Source organism: Schistocerca gregaria, chromosome 6 (assembly GCF_023897955.1).
Source record: "Schistocerca gregaria isolate iqSchGreg1 chromosome 6, iqSchGreg1.2, whole genome shotgun sequence".
Taxonomy (NCBI): Eukaryota; Metazoa; Arthropoda; class Insecta; order Orthoptera; family Acrididae; genus Schistocerca; species Schistocerca gregaria.
Window position 1 is genome coordinate 78,918,051 of NC_064925.1, and position 24,917 is coordinate 78,942,967.

The 24,917-nt window shown below is 43.9% G+C and overlaps 1 protein-coding gene across 1 annotated transcript in view; it reads left to right on the forward strand.

The window, feature by feature from the left end:
• Positions 1-24,917, forward strand: part of LOC126278041 (cholinesterase 2-like) — a 224,371-nt gene that overhangs the window by 178,315 nt on the left and 21,139 nt on the right. The window contains exons 9-10 of the mRNA XM_049977796.1: positions 5,928-6,028; positions 9,314-9,431. Coding sequence (XP_049833753.1) covers positions 5,928-6,028; positions 9,314-9,431 — 219 coding nt within the window. The remainder of the gene's footprint in view (positions 1-5,927; positions 6,029-9,313; positions 9,432-24,917) is intronic.

The following is a 24,917-nucleotide window of genomic DNA, read 5'->3' on the forward strand; positions in this document are numbered from 1 at the left end:
CTCACCTGACCAGGGGCGGATATACTCTAGGGCACGAAAGATGGCGACCAGCTCAGCAGTGTAAACGCTGCAGCCATCCGGCAAGGAACGTTGTTCGGAATGGTCCCCTAGAGTTAGCGCATAACCGATACGACCAGCAACCATCTAACCGTCGGTGTAGACAACGCCAGAGCCCTGATACGTGGCCAGGATGGAATAAAAGTGGCGTCGGAAGGCCACTGGAGAGACTGAGTCCTTCGGGCCCTGTGCCAAGTCGAGCTGAAGGCAAGGGCGAGGCACACACCACGGGCGTGTACGCAGAGATGCCCGGAAAGGAGGTGGAACAGGCAAACACCCAAGCCCGTAGAGACGCTCTTTGATGCGCACGGCGATCGGACAACCCGACCAGGGCCGACGTTCCGGCAGATGGACGACTGACTGTGGGAACAGGACACGATGATTAGGATACCCGGGCGAGCTAAAAACATGGGCAGCATAAGCAGCCAGTAATTGTTGGCGTCGTAACCGCAGTGGAGGGACACCTGCCTCCACAAGTATGCTGTCCACAGGGCTGGTTCGGAAGGCACCAGTGGCAAGTCGTATCCCGCTGTGGAGGATTGGGTTCAGCACCCGCAACGCAGATGGGGATGCTGAGCCATAAGCCAGGCTCCCATAATCCAGACGAGACTAGATTAACGCCTGATAGAGCCATAACAACGTAGATCGGTCGGCGCCCCAGCGGGTGTGGCTCAAGCATCTCAGAGCATTTAGATGCCGCCAACACGCCTGTTTAAGCTGCCGAATATGAGGCAGCCAAGTCAACTGGGCATCATAAACGGCACCCAAAAACCTGTGGGTCTCCACCACAGCAAGGAGTTCGTTGTCAAGATAAAGCTGCGGCTCAAGATGGACCGTTCGGAGCCGGCAGAAATGCATAACGTGGGTCTTGGCAGCCGAAAACTGAAAACCATGCGCTACAGCCCAAGACTGCGCCTTGCCGATTGCACCCTGTAGCTGACGTTCAGCAGCTGCAATGCCAATAGAGCTGTAGTAAAGGCAGAAGTCGTCAGCGTACAGGGAAGCGGAGACAGAATTACCCACAGCCGCAGCGAGCCCGTTAACGGCTATTAAAAACAGGCAGACACTTAAAACAGAACCCTGTGACACACCGTTCTCCTGGACGTGGAGGAACTATATGAGGCCGCGACAGATCGGCAGAGGGCCCCGAAGACCTCATCCACGAAGCGTAGAAAGGATGTGATGACGCCATGTCGTATCGTACGCCTTACGCATGTCGAAAAAGACAGCGACCTGGTGCTGACGGCGGGCAAAGACAGTACGGATGGCCGACTCCAGGCTGACCAGATTGTCGGCGGCGGAGCGGCCTTTATGGAACCCACCCTGAGACGGAGCCAGAAGGCCCCGAGACTCCAGTACCCAATTCAAGCGCAGACCCACCATCCGTTCAAGTAGCTTGCAAAGAATGGGGCGGTAGCTGTCCACCTCCAAAGAGCTCTTGCCCGGTTTCAAGACGGGGATGACAATGCTTTCTCGCCATTGCGATGGAAACTCACCCTCGACCCAGAGACGGTTGTAAAGGTCGAGGAGGCGTCGCTTGCAGTCCACTGAAAGGTTTTTCAGCATCTGACAGTGGATGCGATCTGGCCCAGGAGCGGTATCAGGGCAAGCGCCAAGGGCACTGTGAAAATCCCACTCACTGAATGGAGCATTGTACGATTCTGGATGGTGGGTGCGAAACGAAAGGCTCCGACGTTCCATCCGCTCTTTAATAGAGCGGAAGGCCAGGGGATAATTCGAAGAGGCGGAACTCAGAGCAAAATGCTCTGCCAAGCGGTTTGCAATGACGTCGGAGTCCGTACAAACTGCTCCATTCAGTGAGAGCGCAGGGACGCTGACAGGGGTCCGATAGCCATAGAGGCGTCGGATTTTTGCCCAGACCTGCGATGGAGGGACATGGAGGCCAATGGTGGACACATACCACTCCAAGCACGCCTGCTTGCTTTGGCGGATAAGGCGGCGGGCCCGCGCACGTAGCCGTTTGAAGGTGATGAGGTTTTCAATTCAGGGATGTCGCTTGTGACGCTGTAGCGCCCGCCGGCGATCTTAAATCGCCTCAGCGATCTCAGGCGACCACCAAGGCACAGTCCTCCTCCGAGGGGATCCAGAAGAACGGGGAATTGAAGATTCTGCGGCAGTAACGATGACGGTGGTGATCGATGGAACCACCGCATCAATGCCATCATTAGAGAGAGGCTCAATAGCGGCAGCGGAGGAAAACAAGTCCCAATCAGCCTTATTCGTAGCCCATCTGCTAGGACGCCCAGACGATTGACGCTGTGGCAGTGACAGAAAGATCGGGAAGTGGTCACTACCACACAGGTCTTCATGCACTCTCCATTGGACAGACGGTAAGAGGCTACGGCTGTAGATCGAAAGGTCAATGGCGGAGTATGTGCCATGCGCCACACTGAAGTGTGTGAAGGAACCATCATTGAAAAGTGAAAGATCGAGCTGTGCCAATAAATGCTCAATGGTGGCGCCTCGACCTGTCGCCATTGACCCACCCCACAGAGGGTTATGGGCGTTAAAGTAGCCCAGTAACAAGAAAGGTGGCGGTTATTGGGCTATCAGAGCAGCCAGGACATGCTGCGCGACATCACCATCTGGTGGAAGGTAAAGACTGCAGATGGTAACAGCCTGTGGCGTCCACACCCGAACAGCGACAGCCTCTAAAGGTGTTGGTAGAGGAACAGACTCGCTGTGAAGAGAGTTCAGGACATATATGCAGACGCCACCAGACACCCTTTCATAAGCTGCCCGGTTCTTAAAATAACCCCTATAGCCACGGAGGGCGGGGGTTCACATTGCCGGAAACCAAGTTTCCTGCAGAGCAATGCAGAGGAAAGGGTGAAGGCTGATAAGTTGGCGGAGCTCAGCTAGATGTTGGAAGGAACCGCTGCAGTTCCACTGGAGGATGGTGTTGTCCATGGCTGAGAAAGGCGTGACGGGACTGGGAAGGCAGATTACGCCGCTGGGTCACCTGCTGCCTCCGACTGAGCACCTGGGATAGTGCTTTCCATGGCGTATGAGGGACCGGCGAGATCGAGGTCCTCAGCGGACGCCAGAGTCTCCACCTCGCCTCAGATGCAGAGCTTGTAGGAAGCGGTGGGATGGGTACCACCGCTCTGTCGTTAACCTTGGGGACTTTCTTCTTCTTCTGTTTCTCTCGCTTTGCCTTCGGTGGTTCAGGCTGCGAGGACTTCACTGGGTCAGTCTCAGGGACAGACGACGACCGTGAGGCCCTACAACCAGGGACCGGTGGTTGTTTGAGCCACTTGCGGCTGTTTGATTTTGTACCAGTCGGAACTTGCGAAGGGAGGTCCCCAAGGGACCCCTTCCTGGCGAGAGGAGCCGAAGAAGACGGACGCTTCTCCGGCTGGGAAGGGGGAAAGGATGTCCCCGATGGTTGGTGGGGTGTTGCTCCTGAAGTAGATGGAGCAGGGGCAACAAGAAGTTTAGTGCCACCATCAATGGGGCAGGTGTGGGCCTTCGACTCTGAGAGCTGACTGGAGCTGATGGAACTGTAGCAGGAGTGACAGTTGCGGCATAAGAAGATGTCAGACGCACTGGATGAAGCCGATCATATTTCCGCTTCGCCTCAGTGTATGTCAGTCGGTCGAGGGTCCTGATTTCCATGATTTTCCGCTCCTTCTGCAGAAATGGACAGTCCAGAGAGCAAGGCGGATGGTGCTCTCCACAGTTCACACAGATGGGAGGCGGGGCACAGGGATTGTCAGGATGGGATGGTCGACCACAATCGCAACATACGAGGCTGGAAGCACAGCATGAAGACATATGGCCGAACTTCCAACACTTGAAGCACTGCATGGGGGGAGGGATATATGGCTTGACATCACAACGGTACACCATCACCTTGACCTTCTCAGGTAATGTGTCACCCTCAAAGGCCAAGATGAAGGCACCGGTGGCAACTTGATAATCCCTCGGACCCTGGTGAATGCGCCGGACGAAATGGACACCTCATCGCTCCAAGTTGGTGAGCAGCTCGTCATCGGACTGTAAAAGGAGATCCCCTGGACCATATTCAAACTTTTATGGGGCGTGATAGTAACGGAGACATCCCCCAGATTATTACAAGGGAGCAAGGCTCGTGAGTGGGCGGAGGATGCCGTTTTTATCAACACCGATCTGGACCACATTTTGGACAAGCCCTCCACATCCCCAAACTTGTCCTCTAAATGCTCTACAAAGAACTGAGGCTTCACGGATATAAAGGATTCCCCATCAGCTCTGGTACAGACAAGATACGTGGTCGAATACGTCTCACTTTCAGTCAATGCCTTTCGTTCCTCCCATGGTGTGGCGAGGGAGGGGAACGATTTGGGGTCATAAACGTAACCCTTAAAATGGGCTCTCGAACGCTTAGAGACTGCTGATGCCACCTACTCCGACCAAGGGCCCTCCCCACGGGCGCCACCCAGCCACAGCATAGGTTACCTGGCAGGATGGCCGTTGCCGTGAGTCCCAATGCCCCAGGGAGATGGGCATCTACTCCTTGGCATACGTGGGGAGTTAACGGCGCAGGCATCAGTACAGCGATCCCTGTGTTGTCAGGGGGCTCCAACCAACAGGGTACATGGCGGCCCCACCACAACGGACTGGCTACCGTGCTGGATCTTAGGTGCAAAAATGTCCAAGGTCGTCGCAGCTAAAAGCAACACTGCACAGTGCAGCGTGGTAATCGCACCCAGGGACATATCCTCGCCCAAGAGATGGAAAACGAGCGGGACACCATTGCAACGACGAGAAAGCTGGCTAAAGGTCTCAATGCACGACAGAGACAGTGCACGATGTAAGGCGCCCTTCCCAAATCGGCTCGCTCAGCGGAAATATTTTGAAATATGGAGGTAAAACCCGACAGGGAACCAACACATAAGGCCGAAACGTTTGAGACTCCTTTTAGTCGCCTCTTACGACAGGAAGGAATACTGCTTGCCTATTCTTACCCCCAAACCCGCAGGGGGGCATTACGGAAGGCGAACTACTTGCTATTGAGAGGAATGTCGTCACACGTATTGCCAAATGCATTGAGGTTGACGGGCATCATTATGAGCATTTATTGCATTAATGTGGTATTTACAGGTGATCACGCTGTAACAGCATGCGTTCTCAGAAATGATAAGTTCACAAAGGTACATGTATCACATTGGAACAACCGAAATAAAATGTTCAAACTTACCTACGTTCTGTATTTTAATTTTAAAAACCTATCTGTTGCCAGCTGTCAATCTAAAGTTTTGAGCCATATGTTTGTGAGTATTACAACGCCATCTATCACAAAGCCAAAAAATTTGTCCAACTAAAACATTCATATTTCTTTACGTACTACATGAATATGTAATAAATGTGGGGGTTCCTGTTCAAAAAAACGCAGTTGATATCCGTTTGACCTAGGGCAGCGCCATCTAGCGGGCCAACCATAGCGCCACCTGGTTTCCCCTTTCAAGCTAGACAAGTATCGTTCTTTGTAGTTTTTTCGTTTGACGCTTATTTCGTGAGATGTTTGGCCCGGTCACTATCAATGGACCACCCTGTATATTTTGCAATTCATTGCGAATTGTCGTTGGGGTACAAGTATCAGTTACGGATGTTGCTGTTGTGCAAGTGATACTAGTTTCGTCGGTGAGTTGCAACAGTAGATCATTTAGCAGTAATTGGCTGACCAGTGTCAAGCCTACTGGCAGAGTCCCAAAGAAAGATCACCATATGTTCAGGAGAAAGTCATTGCGCTATGTCTTACAAGACTGCTTCAAAGTTCTTAAGCTGAGCTCCGAAACACCTTATATATCTCTACAACTACCTTTGCAGTTACGAGCGTACCACTAATAAGTTTTACTTCTGCACAGTGATAGAGGAGAACCGAGTCGCCACCGACGCAGTTGCCGACAAGTACTTCAAACCCGGCACACTGGACAGCTTGGACGCCATGAGGCCGAGTCTGATTGACGTAAGTGAGACCTGAAGCCTGCCATGTTCGTTTCATACATGCTTCGGCGCCAGAACTAAAATACATACATGTTGGAAATGCTCTACTGTTATTAACATCATTGTGAGTTACAAATTGTACTCAATAACTATGGAATAAGAATTTTACTACCATGTGCTTCCACTTTTCTCGATGACATTAGTTATATTTTGCCGACGTCTAATAACACCACCAACAAGTGGATACATGAATATAAAAACTTGACCTCTGACGCTTTCACTTTTTTACGCTTTTGAGGCCAGTCAGTAAATACTGCCGTCAAACTTTTGTTGGTCTAGTTAAGAAGATGAAACTAATTGAGACACCCACATCGAATTACACTCCAAGTTTAGTGCACTAAGGCCGATATACCGATGGTCACCCTTAAACTTTATGGGTCACTGATATCCCTGCGTAAACGTGAAAAGTAAAAATGAAATGCAAGCTGGTAGCTAATATACGAATCATGGAATTTCTTTATTAATTTCAATTTTTTAATTAAATAAATTTGTTAATAAAGTTTATTTTTTGTACTATTAAATGGATACCTTTGACTTTAGTGGGTAATATGTTTTTCATTGCTTCTTGTTTTCCACAACTGACATTATACTCTCCAATCACCTTTTACCTTTAGAAGTAATTGGGTGTACAGACGCAAATGTGCATCGAATATCAAACATCTGTGGGAGCTACTGTAATACTAGCTTGTAGTGTGGAGGCCGAACAAAATGTTTCACAGGTGGTGGCATAAGAATCCAATAAAATATTTTTCGATTTAGCTGTACCACCCCACATAATGGAGTACTGCTGTTAGTTCAGATGGTCTGTGTGTAAAATATAAATAAATACTCAATGTCAGCGTCGTTAAATTTTAAACTTAAAAAAAAAATTCCGACACGCTTCGGAAGCATTTCTTTGTTTACAGGCAGCAGTAGCGGCGTTTACCTCAGCATCATTGCTTTTGGGACACCAGTTATTTCGAAACATATTTAGTCCTCTCTATCTGCGTTGTATATTTTCCTCTAGAGCACAGAAACTGATCTCAACACATCCATTATTTACAAACTACGTGTAACTGGGTAGACATTCTCTGAAAAATCATACATCGTTGGGACAGCTTTGGTACTTTCCATCAATTTAAGAACTGGTTCAAAGATACTCAGTTTCCATTAATGAAGAGAAGAAAGTATTCATATTTCGTGGAGAATAAGCATTAACTTCAGACTTAATGAGGTAAAAAATAATTCATCCTTTTTTGAGACTTTTCTGCAATAGTATTCGCAAATATGGTCTAATATCTCCTGTGAAACTGTGTGTATGTACAGAATCGTAGGAGAAAATGAAAATGTGTTTCTGGGCTGAAAGTTGCAAATTTTGTCACACGTAGTATTATAACTATTGTTTTTGGCTGATACTTGGTACGTGTTGCAGAAGACACTGCTTTTGCATTTGTTTAAAACCTGATTTTTGTACCGATGTAGTCGCCTGGAATTCAGATTTGAGTCTGAGTGAACTATAAGACACATTCTTAAGTACCAACTCGGTGCCACAGCACAACCACTGCTGTCAGTGCACTGTACAATTTTTATTCCTTCCACCCCCTCCCCCCCCCCCCCCCCCGATATTTCCCCATTCACCAGATTCACGATTCTTTGACGCCTCAGGATGTGCACTATCAGACGGTTCGCTATTTTAATCACTCTGCGCCACAACTATCTTTCCTGGCCAATTCGATTAAGTACATCCTCATTCATTAGACATCTATTTTTCGCCGTTCTTCTGTAGCATTACATTTCAAAAGATTCTATTCTCTTCTTGTCTGAACGGTTTATCATCCACATTCCACTTCCGTACAGGACTGCGCTCTAGACTATTTCTTTCATAAAAGATTTCCCACCTCATAAATGTCTATTCGATGTTGGTAAATATGTGCCTTTCAAAAATGCTTTCATTGCTGTTCATAGTCTGGATTTTAATACCGTCTTTACTTAGCCCATCATCAGTTATTTTTCTGCCCAAATAACAAATCTCATCTTCTACTTTTACTGTCTCATTTCCTACAATCATTCCCACAGCAGAGCCCGATGTAATACGGCTACGGTCCATTATTCTTGTACTTTTGTTGATGCTCAGCTTGAAGACACTATCCATTCTGTTCAAGTGATCTTCACAGTCCTGCCGTTATTACAGCGGTTTTGATACCATCTTTCCATCACTTTGATTACTTTATGAAATAGCTCACTATGTTCTTCATTAACTTAACCGAAACTGTCAACGAAAAAGTCAAGAAATTGTTCACAAAGAGGAATCTTGAAACTCATGAAAACAGCGTATGCTGTTGATCTTTCACTTCGTAATTTGGATCTCTTTCTGTTGCCTAAGAATGTACTTATGGCCTAAACAAGCTTCCCCCATTGTACCAGTCATTTTTTTTCAATGTTGGACTCGAACATCGTTTTTCAAATGCCAAGTGCACAAAAACGCCTTCCTTCAGTTTCGCTTGTGACAGATTTATTTGGATACGGTTTTCATAGGCTGTTTAGTTTGGGGCACCTTAATGTTTTAAGGCGATTGTAGAGTTTTTTTCAACCCCACGAGGTTTTTGCTCAAAACGTTCTTCTCTGCAGCTATCAAAGATTTTATTCAAATTTTGATACCTTGTCCTACGATATCATTCAGAATTAATGATAGTAATTGGAGTAGTACAGGAAATGTAAGGCTATATCATTAAAATCGCTGAAAATTATTTCTTAAAATGTTGAGTGTTATCCAACTATCTTTTTTTTTTCATTTTTTAATTCTGTCGGTTGGCCCTGTGTTACCAGCCGACGCGATCATAAACTCTGCAGACACATTTTCCATAGTCGGCCACGATTTCTACGGGGATGCCATATATTTATTTTTTGAACTTGATGTGCTCTAAGGGCAATTCAGATTATCTAAGCCACTTTGAACAATAAGAAGAGCTAGAATCGTGTTCTCTGAGGACAGGAGAAATCAGATATCACTGGCAAAATTTTAATGGCTTTGTGCCACAAGCAAAGAAAAGTATATAAAATTGCTACTTGGATTCTGAAATTAATATTTACGCAAGTTTATTGGTATCGGAACTGCGTATGGAATAATAATTTACGTCTGATCTGAAATGTGGCGTAACTGAAGCTGCAAATTAATGTTGAATTTCTGTTGAAGTATTAATGTTATTGCAGTGTTAGTATCTTGTGCAAAACGAAAGTCAATGTTGGTGATATTTTCCACTGCTTTCAGTTGGCCGGAGCTGTTCACTTCAAAGGGCCTGCCCTCTCGACAGTGGAGTTCAACTCCAAAACTGGAAATACGACCTATTTATATTCCTTCAACCATCAAGACAAGTACAACTACGAAGGTAAGACGAGTTGTGTACTTGGCGTACTAAAAAAAAAAAAAAAAAAAAAAAAAAAAAACTGCAAGTCTTCATTCAGTGTATCAATGCAGTACGTAACAATACTATCACCAGATGATAACAGACGAATGTTCGAAAGATAACAGATCCAAAATGGCCGCTGCCTCCACTCAACGCGACGCACAACTTATACTGTTCTACCTAGTATTACGAAAGATCCTTCGAAGTGTACAAGTTAAAGAATTTGTCAAGTACAACCAACATCATATGCTGACATGTGAAACTGATTCTCTTTCTCTCCAAGCAATGCAAGAGACAATCGCATGAAAGGCTAATCATAAGATATTCTGTTAGCATCCCGAAACAAATCGCTGTAGCAGTTTTAGTCTTCCTTACCACCGATAATATTCGTAGTGCTGGATTTATTAGCGTAAGTTATATTTACGACTTTATAATACAGGGTGATTGACGAAGATATGCAAATATTTTAATATGTTATTCTACAAGTAAAACTCAAGAAAAAAGATCATATAAACATAGGTCCGCAAATGTTTAGCTACGGAGTTACGGCTAATAAAAGATTTTGCGTGAAATTTAGCAACTATGATAGTATAAAGCCATAGCGAAACTTCATGAGGTTAAAATAAAGCACGATTTCCATTTATTTTGTTGTTACTGGTCTGGCGAATCTAATAAAACATCTAACAAAACATTGTGAATGCAATAGTCGAAATTGAGAACAATCTTGTGAAACTGAAGCGAGCAACAAAATCTGTTCATATGCGTGCAACTAAATGGATTGAAATCGGCGGAGACATTTTTGAATATTTATTGTGAATGTATGTACACTCTACAACTTCCTTAACACTGACCTTTGTTTTTTCCGGTTTAACATGAATTCACGTGTGATATGGTATTAATAAAAGGAGATTATTCGACACATTCATACAGTTCCAGTTAACGTTATTACCACTACTTTTCCAAACTTAAATTCTCTACAGCTTCTGTGAAAACTTTGGGCAGTTTTCTAGAATTCAAAAAGACAAATTGGGCCAAGTAGTTAACAAAATAAAAATTTTACGAAATTAATCCTTTTCTTCTCTGGAAGTTCTGGAAAAGTCTGCAGATACACGTATAGGACATGTTTTATTAGATTCACCAGATCAATAACAACAAAATAGACCTCGTACAGTTTTGCGATGGCTTCATATTAGCGAAGTTGCTAAATTTCTAGCAAAATCTTTTATTAGCCGTAACTCCGTAACTAAACATTTGCGGACTTACGTTTATATGAACTTTTTTCTTTACTTTTACTTGTAGAATAACATATTAAAATATTTGAATATCTTCGTGAATCTCGCTGTATAACTGCACTTGAATGATAACAGACGAATGTTCGAAAATGCAAATGAAATGCAAACTAGGTACATCAGATGCAGATATCTAAGAAGAGTACCTTACAAAGATTTGCACAAGATAATTGATTTGGAGTATTGTTAGTGCGATCTTTTTAAACTTTGCAAAACGCTATGGCAAAAATTTACTCTATTTGCATAATTATGTTCCAATAATAGTTTGCCCGTATATTAATGAAAATGTCCCAGAGTTTCTAGTCATTGTTACTAACAGGAGAGTGGGACATTGACAGGAGCAGGCAGTGGTTAAGTCCGTCTCACTTACGAGGCAGTCTGTGTGGGGGGCAGTTGAGTGACGATCTTTGGAGGCAGGTTCCCGTCGGCATCAGTCGTCGTTTTGCGAGGCGTCTTACATGCTGTGGTGGCCGTGAGGGAGCGTGGATTGTAATTCTCTGATGGTCTCCTTATTTGAAATCAAACTCCTCTGTAGGAATCATCATGGGTTCGGTAAACAACGATCGTGTGGAACCTATCTCGCCCTATTCGTCCACTAGAGCCAGAAATCAATAGAGATCGGGTCCCAGGTTTATGGCGTGTTCCTTCACTTCCAACGGTTTTCGATACAATTCCACACCGCCATCTAATGAAAGAGAGAGAGAGTATGGTACAGAAGACGATGTGTGACTTTACTGAAGAGTTTATAGCAAACAAAACACAACATGTAATTCACAACAATGACAAATCTTCAGACGTAAAAACAACGTCGGGTATTCCCGAATGGTGTGTTGTAGGATCATTACTGTCCACAACATGTGTAAATATATAGGGTGTAATGGGTATAAGTGTAGATATTTCTTTTGGTGACAGGACATTGTACCGAACAACATTGCATCAGCATTTAGTTCATTTGCAGATTAAAAATTATAGCTATTAGAAGTAATATATTTTTCGCTTGGTTAGTACCTCTTAGTATGTGTGGCAGAGAATAGATGAGATTAGATTAGTACTTGTTCCACAGATCATGAATACGACACTTCGTAATGATGTGGAACGTGTCAGGTTAATAAAAGGTGTCTGTACAAGATATTACATTACACAAAATATTACATGACAATAATTTTAATTTTTTTTGGGGGGGGGGGTTGGGGAAATTACCCACTTACTATATCCAAAAATTCATCTAATGAGTAGAAGGAGTTGCCATTAACAAATTCTTTTAATTTCCTTTTAAATGCTATATGGCTATCTGTCAGACTTTTGATGCTATTAGATGAGTGATCAAAGACTTTTGTGCCAGCATAATTTACCCCCTTCTGAGCCAAAGTTGTTTTAACCTAGAGTAGTGAAGATCATCCTTTCTCCTAGTGTTGTAGCCATGTACACTGATATTACCTTTGAATTCGTTCGGATTGTTAATAACAAATTTCATGAGTGAATTTATCTATATTTTGTGAGCCACAGTGAAGATCTCTAGGTCTTTAAATAAGTGTCTGCAGGATGATCTTGGATGAGCTCCAGCAATTATTCTGATTACACGCTTTTGTGCAATGAACACTCTTTTACTCAATGATGAGTTACCCCAGAATATGATGCCATACGAAAGCAGAGAACGAAAATAGGCGTGGTAAGCTAATTTACTCAGATGTATATCGCCAAAATTTGCAATGGCCCTAATGGGAGAAGTAGCTGAACTCAAAAGTTTCAGCAGATCCTCAGAGTGTTTTTTCCAGTTCAACCTCTCATCAATGCATACACCTAGAAATTTTGTATATTCCACCTTAGCTACCGATTTCTAATCGAAGTCTATATTTATTAAAGGTGTCATTCCATTTACTGTTTGGAACTGCATATACTGTGTTTTGTCAAAGTTTAATGAGAGCCCATTTGCAGAGAACCACGTAATGATTTTCTGAGAAACATCATTTACAATTTCACCAGTTAATTCTTTTCTGTTGGGTGTGATACCTATACTTGTATCGTCGGCAGAAAGTAACAGCTATGCAATATTCGTGAATATAAAATGGAAAATCATTGATATGTATTAAGAACAGCAGAGGACCCAAGACCGAACCTTGCGGCACCCCAGTTTGAGAAATCACCAGCTTTTTTGCATATTATGCAAGACCGTTAATGGCTTGCTCTTGCCATTAATGTTTATTTTTCCCCGGGCAGCAGGTCAGATGTTGAAGTATGAATATGTGGACGCAACACAGATAGTGTTTACTGTGAGGCATAGTCCAGTTAGTGATGTTGTTACGACCATGCAGAAAACATCAACTGTTAAGTTTGTGACGTGTTTGTGAGGAGGCTGTTGGAAGCAGACAAAAAACAAACAACCAATGCGCTGATATGCGTAGATATTAAGATACTACATATAAAAAATGCAGGGGGCAGTCAACTTAATGTACACTCGCAATAATTGGATGATTGTGTTTGACGGTCCACAATGCAGTTAAGGCATGTGTTGCCCTGGACTGTCATCGTTCAGTACAGACTAGCCATCAGTTCAGGCAGTTTACGAATAGTGGACACTTCGTATTTGCATTCAGATGTCGGCGTGTAATGAAAGATCTGACAGGCTTCCCAAAAGAGCAGAATGTGGGGGCCTGATTAGCTGCAGCATCAGTAACAAGACAGCCAACTTATTGAATATTTCAAGAGCAACTGTTTTCGCATTCATGGTGTTTTTGTGGTCTTCAGTCTGGAGACTGGTTTGATGCAGCTCTCCACGCTACTCTGTCCTGTGCAAGCTTTTTCATCTCCCAGTACGTACTGCAGACTACATCCTTCTGAATCTGCTTAGTGTATTCATCTCTTGGTCTCCCTCTACGATTTTTTCCCTCCACGCTGCCCTCCAATATTAAATTTGTGATCCCTTGATGCCTCAGAACGTGTCCTACAACCGATCCCTTCTTCAAGTCGTGCCACAAACTTCTCTTCTCCCCAATCCTATTCAATACCTCCTCATTAGTTACGTGATCTACTCACCTAATCTTCAGCATTCTTCTGTAGCACCACATTTCGAAAGCTTCTATTCTCTTCTTGTCCAGACAATTTATTGTCCATGTTTCACTTCCATACATGGCAACACTCCGTACATATACTTTCAGAAACGATTTCCTGTCACTTAAATCTATACTCGATGTTAACAAACTTCTCTTCTTCAGAAACGCTTTCCTTGCCGTTTCCAACCTACATTTTATATCCTCTCTACTTTGACCATCATCAGTTATTTTGCTCCCCACATAGCAAAACTCCTTTACTACTTTGAGTATCTCATTTCCTAATCTAATTCCCTCTGCATCATCCGACTTAAATCGACTACATTCCATTATCCTCGTTTTACTTTTGTTGATGTTCATCTTATACCCTCCTTTCAAGACACTGTCCATTCCGTTCAACTGCTCTTCCAAGTCCTTTGCTGTCTCTGACAGAATTACAATGTCATCGGCGAACCTCAAAGTATTTACTTCTTCTCCATGGATTTTAATACCTACTCCGATTTTTTCTTTTGTTTGCTTTACTTCTTGCTCAATATACAGATTGAATAACATCGGGGAGAGGCTACAACCCTGTCTCACTCCCTTCCCAACCACTGCTTCCCCTTCATGTCCCTCGACTCTTATAACTGCCATCTGGTTTCTGTACAAATTGTAAATAGCCTTTCGCTCCCCCTTTCGCTCCCTGTATTTTACCCCTGCCACCTTCAGAATTCGAAAGAGAGTATTCCAGTCAACATTGTCAAAAGCTTTCTCTAAGTCTACAAATGCTAGAAACGTGGGTTTGCCCTTCCTTAATCTAGCTTCTAAGATAAGTCGTAGGGTCAGTATTGCCTCACGTGTTCCCATATTTCTACGGAATCCAAACTGATTTTCCCCAAGGTCGGCTTCTACCAGTTTTTCCATTCGTCTGTAAAGAATTCGTGTGAGTATTTTGCAGCCGTGACTTATTAAACTCATAGTTCAGTAATTTTCACATCTGTCAACGCCTGCTTTCTTTGGGATTTGAATTATTATATTCTTCTTGAAGTCTGAGGATATTTCGCCTGTCTCATACATTTTGTTCACCAGATGGTAGAGTTTTGTCAGGACTGGCACTCACAAGGCTGTCAGTAGTTCTAATGGAATGTTGTCTACTCCCGCGGCCTCGTTTCGACTCAGGTCTTTCAGTGGTCTGTCAAACTCTTCACGCAGCATTCATGGTAGCCTGCCCAAAATATGGAAAGACATCATCATGTAAACTTAGTAGTGGACGCAAATCAAATGTAAGTGATAGAGGTAACACGAATTGTGATAAAACAACACAAAACGACGGCGGCTAAAGTGACTGCAGTAGCCATCTTCGAGACCCCTATCTATCACACTGTCCGCTGAAAATTCCATAAAGCTAATATTCACGGGCGAGTTGCTATACCGAAACCATTAGTGACGACAACCAACGTAAAGATGCGTAAAACATGGTGCCAGGACATAAATCCGAGACTGTTGATCAGTGGTCCGACGAGTCAACGTTTTCGTTATTTCCAACATAGGGCGGGATTTACGTCTGGAGGACGCCAAAAGAAGCCTACAGTCCTTATTGCTTCGTTCCAACGGTTAAGCATGAAGGTGGAAGTGTGATGGTGTGGGCAGCCATATCATCGTATTCTTCTGGTCCCATCATTGCTCTCAAAGGCCGTGTTACAGCCAACTATTATGTGAACAAATGCACCCCATGATTCAAATTTTGGTCCCCAACGATGATGCCATATTTCAGGACGATAATGCACCCATTCACACAGCCAGGGCAGTAAAAGCGTTGTATGAGGAGCATGCAAGTGAACTGCAGCGTCTTCCGTGGCCAGCACAGTCCCCTGACTTGAACATTATCGAACTATTGTGGGCGATGTTGGAGCGCAGTCTCCGGAGCAGATTTCCGCCTCGCCCGTCACTACAGGAGTTAGAAGACCAGCTGTCCGAAGAGTGGCGTAACATTCCACTGGAGACTATACGCTCATTATATGTCAGTATTTCAAGAAGAATCATAGCTATATTATGGGCAAATGGGGGTCGAGCCCCTTGTTAATAAACCATTCCCAAATAAATACAGGTGTTCACATTATTTTGCCTGCCCCCTGTAGCAGCACTTATAGCCGTTACACCCTGTACATAAATATATAAACATCAGAAGTTTCACGAGGCGATTAATCGATGCTTCTGCTGTATACGGACAAGTCCCAACGCCAGAAAAGTGTACCGAATTGCAGGAAGGCCTGCAGAGAGACGATGCTTGGTGCAGTGAGCGGCAGGTGACAGTGGCGGATACAGAAAAACCTCAAGGACGGGGCGCTAAAGATATCTTGAGCTACCTTTACTTTTGCCTCAATAAAAAAATAATCAAGTCACATGTAAAGCTTAATTCTTGAATAAACATTTTATTCGCACTGAAAAATGCAACACCAGTACACTTCAGCACTAAAACACACACGGTCACACTCTGCGTATTCCTAATATCACTAAGCACAGTCCGTGGTTATAGCTGGTAATCGCAGTTGTTCACTTTTATTACTTCCAAGTTATCGTGACGATTGTAGCTTTCAAACTGACTACCTGCCAGCGACTCTGCTTTCCTCATGTATGTGGCGCGGTTGTTTCGAGAACATTCGCTACCAGAATGTTCTCGAACTATGGACAAGTCTAATTGATATTGGTGTGTCACCGAGCTATGTGAAAGCTGTCAGACTCCTCTACCAAGGTTGTGTGGCAATGGTTAAAGTGGGAAATGAACTATCTCAAGAGTTTGAGGTGACAAAGGGACTACGCCAGGGATGCACACTTGCCCCTACGCTCTTTAAGATCTACCTAGAGGAGGCACTAAAATCATGGAAAAGGAAATGCCGAGGAATGGGTGTCCCTATAGACGACGAGATCTTGTTCACTCTAACTTTTGCTGACGACCAATTGTTAGTAGCTGGAGGTGAGGAAATGCAAATTACATGCTCCGAAAATTAAAAGAAGTATATGAAAAATGGGGTCTTGTCATAAACGTATCTAAAACAGAATATCTTGAAATGGGAGAAAATACTGTGAACGACTTACAGCTCAGTTCTGATACTTATAAAGGGTGTCATAATTTTAAGTACTTGGGAGTGACACTGTCGCCCAATGGTAGAAGTATGGATGACGTAAACAATAAAATAGGCCAGGACAAGCGAGCCAGAAAACAACTAAATGGTATTCTATGGAACAAAAACATAACGTGCAGAACAAAACATACCATCTACCACACAATTATTGAAAGTATCACAACATATGGTGCAGAGTTGTGGGAACTAACTCAGAGGCAGAAAGATCGCCTGCTGCTGTCGAGATGGATTTCTGGAGACGGAGTTGTGGATACTCCAGACTTGACCATATTAGAAATGATAGGATCAGAGAGGTTATGAATATCAAAAGCACAATCCTAGAATACATAGAAAGGAAGCGCCCACTGTGGTATGGTCACTTACAGCGTATGCCAGACACAAGATGGCAAAACGGGTATGGCAATGGAGTCTTCATCAAAGAAGAAAGCGCGGTAGGCCTGCGAGATGCTGGAAAGACGACGTCAACGAAGCAATGGCAGCGAGAGGTCTTAATGAAGGAGACTGGAATGACCGTGAACGATGGAGAGTGGGATGCGAGAGGCGGCGGCAGCCGTACAAACCTCGCTCATATATATATGGAGTGTGAACAAATACCTACAGTGAAAGCGACAAGCCAATACGTACGGTATGGCATATAATATAAGGGCGAGTTACCAATGACGACGTCATCCGGCGATTTATGTTTGTGAAACTTTCATTGTCGATTCCGTTCAATTCTAGTGCGCTCCATAGAGGGCCTATATAGTAAAAATGCGTTTTTATAAATCTTCTCGAATGTCACTATTACCGGACATACACGCATAGTTTCCCATACCTAACTCGTATTACGAATATGGAGAACTATTGTCACGTTATTAGTAAAAATATTGTTACGAGTCTCGAAACACTATTTTTACTGAGAAATTGCAATGAATTACTATTATTAATACTTCACAATCAACTGATCACTCTCACTCTTGACTTATCTACTTATCTTCATGTTTGCACTTGCTACAACTAGGGCTTTTTACTTACTTATTCTTCAGTCTTAATAATCCTGCTTCTGAATGTAAACTAGCTTCCCCCCCCCCCCCCTCCCTCTGACCATGCAAGAGGGGGGGGGGCGCCCCCATATGTATCCGCCATTGCCTTAACGTATTGCACATAAACTGGGAAAAAGATACATTATTTTATGTTACCCGACAGCAGAACAAGCATTGGAAGCAGTCAAATGGTTGAAATGTATGGGACTTAACTTCTGAGGTCATCAGTCCCCTAGAACTTAGAACTACTTAAACCTAACTAACCTAAGGACATCACACACATCCATGCCCGAGGCAGGATTCGAACCTGCGACCGTAGCGGTCACGCGGTTCCAAACTGAAGCGCCTAGAACCGATTGGCCACTCCAGCCGGCTGGAACCAGTCATATCAATAAAATACCTAAGAGTATGCTTGTGGGGCAAATGAAAACAGAAGGATAACATAAAACTAAGTAAATCAGTTGCCAGTCTGTGATTCGTTGCACGAATCCTCAGTATGTGTAATTCACACACAAAGGCGCTACCTTACCAACGCGTCTTTTGGCTAATACGAGGGTCTTACACATATGTCTTGAAAACTGTGGTATCTCGTGCGGAAATGTGCCATCACCGTAATTGCAGCAAATACATTCAAAAGCCAGTGGCAAACAACACCGAAACCAACTGACAGATTTCGACCGCACGCTGTGATGGCTCAGCACCACCGCCTTCGACCCCGTTCCACAACTGAAGGCACTTTGCAAGCAAGGGGGGTATCCTCGAGGCATTTCAGCGACAGGTGGCACACACTGATAGTAATGCCAGTGGCATTCGTCTGTCGCCTTCCCCATCGTAAGCAGCACTGTGTGGATGCACTGTCTGACTATTTTGAAGGACAGTAACTGATTTTGATTCATTTTTGTTCCTTTTGTACTGGTGCGCAGTAAATTTACGCAGGGTTTCAATGCTTGTGTTTCATTTCAACCTTTACCGTGACCTGCTGTACTGGAAACCTATTTTATGTTGGTATTCGGATATATCCTGCCTTACTGGTTCCATGCAAATCGTGGAATTCCTTGTTGTCGCATTATCACATCGTATACCCTAATTGCCATGACTTATGCAATGACTCTTGTACTTGAATCCCTACTCGTCGGTAATGGCACCCGTCCTGGATAGGATTCCTAGAGAGAACAGAGAGTATCCAAAGAAGAGCAGCGCGTTTCGTTACAGGTTCTTTTACTTAGTGCGAAATCTTCAAGCTGATGCTCAACTAACTCCAGCTGTGGACGTTGCAACACTGGTTTAGTACTAAAATTCCGGACCATACATTGCTACGAGACTCAACCAATATATTCCTGTGCTCTATGTATACCTCGCGAAAACACCGTGAACATAAAATTAGAGAGATTACACAAAAACACTGTTACACGAAGTACCCTCCGCCACACACCGTAAAGTGTCTCACAAAATATAGATTCCACAGTAAATGTAGGTGAGCGATATCTGAGTTCTTGCCAAATGTCTCCCCTGAAAGCTTGCATCAAAGTATCAGCTCTCAGCTGTAACAGCAAGTCCTACAATAGGACCATCTCTCTCATAAAACTAAACACCATCCGAACAAGCCAAGAAGCCCCAACGGTAGTGAGCGGTCGCCGTGTCACCCTCAGACCCCAGTCGTCACTGGATGCGGATGTGGCCGGGCATGTGGTTACCCGTATGTCAGTTTACGATCCCAGAGCCTCTACTTCTCAATCAAGTAACTCAGTTTGCCTCACAAGGTCTGAGTGCAACCTGATTCCCAACAGCCCTTGGCAGATCGGATGGTCACTCATCCAAGTGCTAGCCCAGACCGACGGCGCTTAACTTCGGTGATCTGATGGGAAGCGGTCCATCTCTTTCATAGTGATATGAAAGGTTTTCAGTGGAAAGATCAATAAATCAGTTCAGGTTCTTATTCTCGCCAATGAAACTGTTCAACAACAATTTTCACAGTTATTGCGTAGCGTTCTCCATAGCCTTTGCTAAATGAAGACAGTCATTCTTCATAGCTACGCTTTATAGCTACACTTTTTGCTTCTAGTGGCAAATTGGCGAATTTCTTGACTTTCTACAATCGTCCAAAAGACGCCCTTGTCACATCACCATACCTGTCGTTCTGAATGCAACATTCTGAGCCCCGCCTGTGGCCGCTTTCGTACCCTGGTTAGTCCAAGCGGGCACGGCCTCTTCTTTCTTGAGTGGTTCACGTCTTGTCCGTCTCATACATCATGTCTTATTGCCGATAGCCCAGCGAATGGGCGAGACAGAGAGACAGCCAGATGGGGAGACAGACAGAGATAGACACACAGACACACATAGAAACACAAAGACACATAGAGAGACACAGAGACATAGGCATAGAGACACAAACATACAGTTGGTCCCATTCTTTGCCTGGGGATGGAGGGCAAACTCCTAAACAAATCACTTCAAAAATATTGATATACATGCACCAGAACGAGTCACATAAAAATGGTATGATCTCAGTAGATATCGAAACATCGGTTAGTGAACACAATGTACACTGGGCGTGAGTCGTGCTTGGGTAGCTTAGTTGGTAGAGGACTTGCCCGCGGAAGGCAAAGGTCCCGAGTTCGAGTCTCGGTCCGGCACACAGTTTTAATCTGACAGGAAGTTTCATGTCAGCGCACACTCCGCTGCAGAGTGAAAATCTCATTCTGGAAACATCCTGTAGGCTGTGGCTAAGCCATGTCTCCGCAATATCCTTTCTTTCAGGAGTGCTAGTCCTGCAAGGTTCGCAGGAGAGCTTCTGTAAAGTTTGGAAGGTAGGAGACGAGATACTGGCACAAGTAAGGCTGTGAGGACAGGCTGTGAGTCGCGCTTGGGTCGCTCAGTTGGTTGCTGGCATGGTAGCTCAGTGTGTTCGGGCAGAGGGTTAGCTGCCCTCTGTAATAAAAAACAAAAAACTGAGTGAATGGATCAATAACGAACTTCAACGGGCGTCAGGTAACGTCCGCCACGAACAATTGAAACGAACAATAACGAACAAAATGAGATAAAAAAAGCGTTGGTAGAGCAGTATCCCGCGAAAGGCAAAGGTCCCGAGCTTGAGTCTCGGTCCGGCACACAGTTTTAATCTCCCTGGAAGTATCAAGTATTATCCTGTTGGAACCGCATATCACCTTCGTGTTGCAAGACCGGTAAAATATACAGAACGCTGGTTGGCGTCCCTTCCTGAAACATCAAAGATGAAGGAGAGCTGTAACTTACCCGACACCAGACCATGAGGCCAGGGGTGGAGCCAATGTTTCTTGGACGAATGCAGTCTCCGAGACAGCGTCACCATACCTACGTCGTACGTGCTAATGACCAGCACTTGAGCGTTGGCAGAATCTTCTTTCAACGCAGAAGACCGTAGCGAGCCATTTCATCTTCCGGGTGAGGCTTTGACGGCACCAGTGGAGCCGTGCACGTCGGTGCTGTGGCTAAAAGTGGTCGTGTCCGTTCGTGTGGATACATCCGTGCTCACACGCCCTCTTACCTGTGCTGTGGCAGCTGTACGATCTGCCACTGCTGCCCTTCCAAAACGACGGTCGTGGCGGGTGTCTGTGCTGCTTTACGTCCACAATTTCGTCTACAGCTGTGGGAATCTTTCCATAAACGACGCAGCACGCCCAACTTTTGCGGTCCGAAACGACCATCCCACCACTCGGAAGGCCGTAGCTTGACCCCTTTCAAACTTCCTCAGACAGCTGTAGGAAGCACGAGTAAGTCTCGGTGGCACACGTTTGTACCACAGATCGACAAGAAAAGAGAAGCGCAACTCCTGTGTTAAAAGAGGGAAACACAGACCGACAGCAGCGCCTCTAGTGGTATGGAGATTAACTAATAAAGGATAAACATCGCGGGTTGCATACCTCCTAGTTTATGTACGTTTAGGTTTTTTTATCTCAGTTTTCTGGGCGTGCTATGCACAGCTATAGCACATTGCAATACAGCTGTGACCAACCTATTATTCAGGAATATTTGTAGTCCAATTTAGCTACCACAATTTAATTTAGCATCAGCCATTTACACTACAAGCTTGTTTCGACTTACTGTCTGTTTTAAGTGTTGCGCCTGCTTCTTATGACGCACAAAACATTCTGGAACCTTTAAATGTTGATGGAAATTAATATAAGTGAGTAATTTACAAGTCTATTTTTGACGTTTGCGTCTGACAGTCGCTGCTCCTATGACGTTTTCTTCAGCAGCGACTCTCAGACGCAAACATCATAAATAATTTGCAAACTGACAGACGTATTGATTTCTATCAACCTACAAAAGCTCCAGGACGTTTTGTGCGTCATAAGAACTAGACACAACGCTTGAAATTGACAGTAAGACTCAACAAGCTTGTAGTCTAAATAACTGCCACAAACTAAATAAAAATTGTAGCTGCTAAATTGGACTACAGATATTCCTGAATAATATCATACTTTGAGATCGTACAAGCTGTGGGGTCAATGGAGGAAAAAACCTATTATTGAGAGAATATTCGTCAATTAAAGAGGTTCAATTAAGAAATGTTTATCATAGTGTTAATTAATGAAGAATTGTAAAATTTGTTACAACCAGGTTTCAGGACTGTAATGTCGGAGTACCTGTCCAAGAAACTTGCACTACTGACCACTATCATCATCACCGTCATCATTTAAGACTGATTATGCCTTTCAGCGTTCAGTCTGGAGCACAGCCCTCTTATAAAATTCCTCCATGATCCCCTATTCAGTGCTATCATTGGTGCCCCTTCCGATGTTAAGCCTATTACTTCAAAATCATTATTAATCGAATCCAGGTACCTTCTCCTTGGTCTGCCCCGACTCCTCCTACCCTCTACTGCTGAACCCATGAGTCTCTTGGGTAACCTTGCTTCTCCCATGCATGTAACATGACCCCACCATCCAAGCCTGTTCGCCCTGACTGCTACATCTATACAGTTCATTCCCAGTTTTTCTTTGATTTCCTCATTGTGGACACTCTCCTGCCATTCTTCCCATCTACTAGTACCTGCAATCATCGTAGCTAGTTTCATATCCGTAACCTCAACCTTGTTGATAAGGTAACCTGAATCCAACCAGCTTTCGCTCCCATGCAACAAAGTTGGTCGAAAGACCACTAATTTCTTAAAAATATGTTCCTGCATCTTATGATTGTAAATGCTTCAACACAAAAGAGAAAACAGCAATATTAGGTACCAAAAATAGGAAAGCTGGATAAAACAGGAAATGAGAACAAAACTTACTTTTTATTTCTCAAGCACAAAATAAAAAATTGTATTTCATTAACACCAGTTATGGTATTGGCATCTACATAATGAACACTTGCCATAGCACCACTGGTAATGGTAGGTCTAATTCACTATTAAGAACAGTTTCACCTGATTCACTACTGATATTAGTAATTTCACAAGGAACACCTGCCACATGTTTTGGAAACACACCACTGTTTAGCCTATGCCAAGTTTTATTCACAAAATCTCCTTTGAAAAATAATCTTCACAAACAAAATAAGTAGCACAATTCACATCAGACACAGCAACAAACAATAAACAAATTATTCCAAACGAAATATAATAACCCTTATCATCAAAAGAAAATCTAGAATAAAAATTATTATCACCTTTACAAACACTTTTCCACTTCAGAAGCAACTCTTGGGGTTTGTTTTGGAAACCTGTAGAAATGCTTGTTACTAACTTTCTCCACTGATACCACGTAATATCCAAATGAACAATCGGGGCATTTACAGGCCTACTTCAACGTCAGTTTGTTGTGTTGAATATTCTGAAAAACATAAAATTCTTCATTAAAAAAACTGGTACTGACATATCAAAGTTATTTAAATAAACAAACGGAAACCATACAGCTTAATTCACGATAAAAGAGAATACATTTCATTTATAGGCTACGAGATCATTTACTGTAAATTAAATGTCTTACCTTAGGATTAATTGTGGACATTTTTTTCAGCAGAAAATCTCTTCAGTTCCACGGTGAACTTCATGAAATTTAAAGCATAAAATCTGTTTATAATGAAGCTCAGTAGTATGTAAATATGAAACAAATACAAAGGCGACTGTAACCATAGAATTCAATACAGAGGAAGACGACAGAATATCAACAACCGCCATTGAACAGCTTTCATTGGTCAATTTCAGCTTCGTTTGACCCCTAGCGCCTCTAGTGGTCTGGAAGGAACTATGTGGCTCGTTGCCTCTTTTCCCATATAGCCCTCAGCCCCCGTGGTTTGTACCAAACTGAGCCTTCCGGCTTGTGAGCATTCCCTATTAAACGGTACACACAGATGGCGCTCTGGAAGCGATGCCGCTACACTGTCTGTTAGCGGACGCCGCTCAAACCATTATCTGTACATTTCAACATATTGGCGAATAAATCGCGGTGCTGTGTCACAAACACTTTCAGTATGAAATTACAATGAAATGAACACCCTTAGCTGCTTACAGGCGTTGGCATACGTCAACGGGGACGGACGAAAATGTGTGTCCTGACCGGGAGTCGAACCCGGGATCTCCTGTTTACATGGCAGACGCTCTATCCATATGAGCCACCGAGGGCACAGAGGATAGCGCGACTTCAGAGATTTATCTCTGGCACGCCTCCCGCGAAACCCACATTCTCAACATATTGTCCCGCACTACATTCGCAGTATCCCCCCCCCCCCTCCTCTCCCATTAGACTCATTACTCGCGGCGCGTTGCCGATTCCCGTAAGAGTTAGGGCACTGTTTGTGCATTCGCACGGAAGAAGAAGATGGTCAAGTAGCCGGTGAGCCGTAAATATATACAGTGTGGTCATAAAATGTCTTAAAAGCTTGTAGGGATGTTGCAGGGCAGGTTGTACTGAAATGTGAATGTTACAAAATAAATAAAAAATAAAAATAAAAATAATAAAAATCGATACGTTGCGCCGTTTCCAAATCTATACGTTGCGCCGTTTCCGAGTTG